The following is a 1859-nucleotide window of genomic DNA, read 5'->3' as shown; positions in this document are numbered from 1 at the left end:
AATAAACAAATGGACTTTTGATCGTTTTCGAGAAGCCAGAAAGGAAAAGAAGCCAGTAACAACGAGGATGTTGAGAGAATGGGCTTCCCAAGCAGCAGTACAATTTGAAAATTTCGAGTTTGCAGCATCCGAGTCATGGGCAATCAAATTTAAATCAACATTTAGGATTCGGCAAAGAAAAGTAACGCGATACATTAAATCAAAAAATGCATTAGATATATCACAAATATTAAATGAAGCGAAAATATTTCAAAATCGCATCGCTAAACAAATTGTAAAATTTCAAAGAGACTTCATTATAAACACTGATCAAACTGGTTGCGAGTACCGCGCTGATGTGCGACGAATTCTCTCCGATAAAGGCGAAAAAACTACAGAAGTTTTTTTAGGAGATTTTAATAAAATTACGCATTCATATACGGCCCAATATGCAATAACTGCTTCAGGAAAAATTTTGCCACAAGTATTTTTGTGTATGCAGGAACCGAAGGGAACGTTTGGGCCTCGTGTCTCGGAGGCGATTAAAATAATATCAGAAATCTATGGCAATGTACATATTACCGCCTCAAAATCAGGAAAATTGACGAAAGCCCACTTTGTTGAATTCGTCAATCACATCATCAAACCCTATTGTAATCAAGAGGAGTTCCTGCTCATTTTGGATTCGTGGGGAGGACAAACAGACACAGCACACTTCAACAGTGTCTTCACTGATGATGAAGGCAATTGTACTTCAACGGTGGAAATTATTCCTCCACACTGTACGCCATACTGCCAACCATGTGACGTGTACTTTTTTCGGCAGGTGAAAAATTTCATCAAAAGAATTCAAAATTCTGTGGAAGTTCTGCAAAGTAACCGACAGCTCTCTTCGCGCGAAGATGCTATCAAAATACACTCATTAATTCACTCGCAACTTTCTTCAAACTTATTTAATGAAATGATTGAGTACGCGTGGTTTGCGTCAAAATTAATTCCGACGAGAAACGTATTCGCAAACGTTAATCAGATCTGCTTTCCACCGGAAGTAAGAAAAAATAAATGTACATGTGGGGAACTTTTTTTTATTCATTGCGCAAATTGTCGCCGATTTATTTGTTTCAACTGTTTTTACGATGTATATCACCCCAGTAAATGTTCTGCAACAAGTGTTAATCAGTAAATATTTGTAAACAAATTCTTATCTCTTCTTATTTCTCTTTCCCAATGTATTTGTACTGTATACAATTAATTAAACTAATAATTCTTTTAAAAATATTTACCGAATATGTGTTTGAAATAAATAAAACAAACAAATTGAGCAAACGCAGATAGTATTGAAAATAATAAAATTACAAAATATAAATAAAATTTAAATAATATATACATATACATATATATAATATATAATAAATGACAAATATAATTTAAATAAAAATAAGATATAAAAACAAAATATTTGAAAAAAAAATTTTTAACGTAATAATTTAATTAAATAAATAAATAAATATATTTAAACAACAACACTTTTTCAAAACTAGTAAGATAAAACAAAAAAAAAAGTAACAAGACACGGACTCGAACTTACGACCTACGAGTTAGCTCTTAATCGCTGCTGCACTTTTCGATTTTTTAAAAATTTTTTACTCAAAAACTACGGAGCATTCGACAAAACGCCGAAACACGTATACTTTTTTTTGACCTGTAGAATCACCAAAAAAATTGGCATCCTGATTCTCGATGTACTGGGTGTAGTGTCCCCTTGTAAGTTCGCATCAACGCTTTATGCACAAATCAGTTAGAATAGGAGATACGTTGCAGGATTAAGGCGTAGTTTATTATTTAGGCCAAGAAACGATCCGTTAAGACTTAAAATTATG

General features: G+C 32.9%; 1 protein-coding gene across 1 annotated transcript; it reads left to right on the top strand.

The window, feature by feature from the left end:
* The first annotated feature begins 475 nt into the window (after window positions 1–475).
* Window positions 476–1162, top strand: LOC146723159 (uncharacterized). The gene has a single exon (XM_085483002.1). It carries the CDS (start codon window positions 476–478, stop codon window positions 1160–1162), a length of 687 nt encoding a protein of 228 aa, XP_085339128.1.
* The last annotated feature ends 697 nt before the right edge of the window (window positions 1163–1859 follow it).

The sequence above is a fragment of the Nylanderia fulva genome, unplaced genomic scaffold (assembly GCF_048542155.1).
Source record: "Nylanderia fulva isolate GAGA-0341 unplaced genomic scaffold, ASM4854215v1 Scaffold226, whole genome shotgun sequence".
NCBI lineage: Eukaryota > Metazoa > Arthropoda > Insecta > Hymenoptera > Formicidae > Nylanderia > Nylanderia fulva.
Note: the sequence above shows the minus strand (reverse complement) of the source record. Positions and strands in the feature narration are given on the sequence as shown.

Coding starts and splice junctions, on each gene's coding strand:
- LOC146723159 (XM_085483002.1), top strand. CDS start 476: ATGCAGGAACCGAAGGGAACGTTTGGGCCTCGTGTCTCGGAGGCGATT.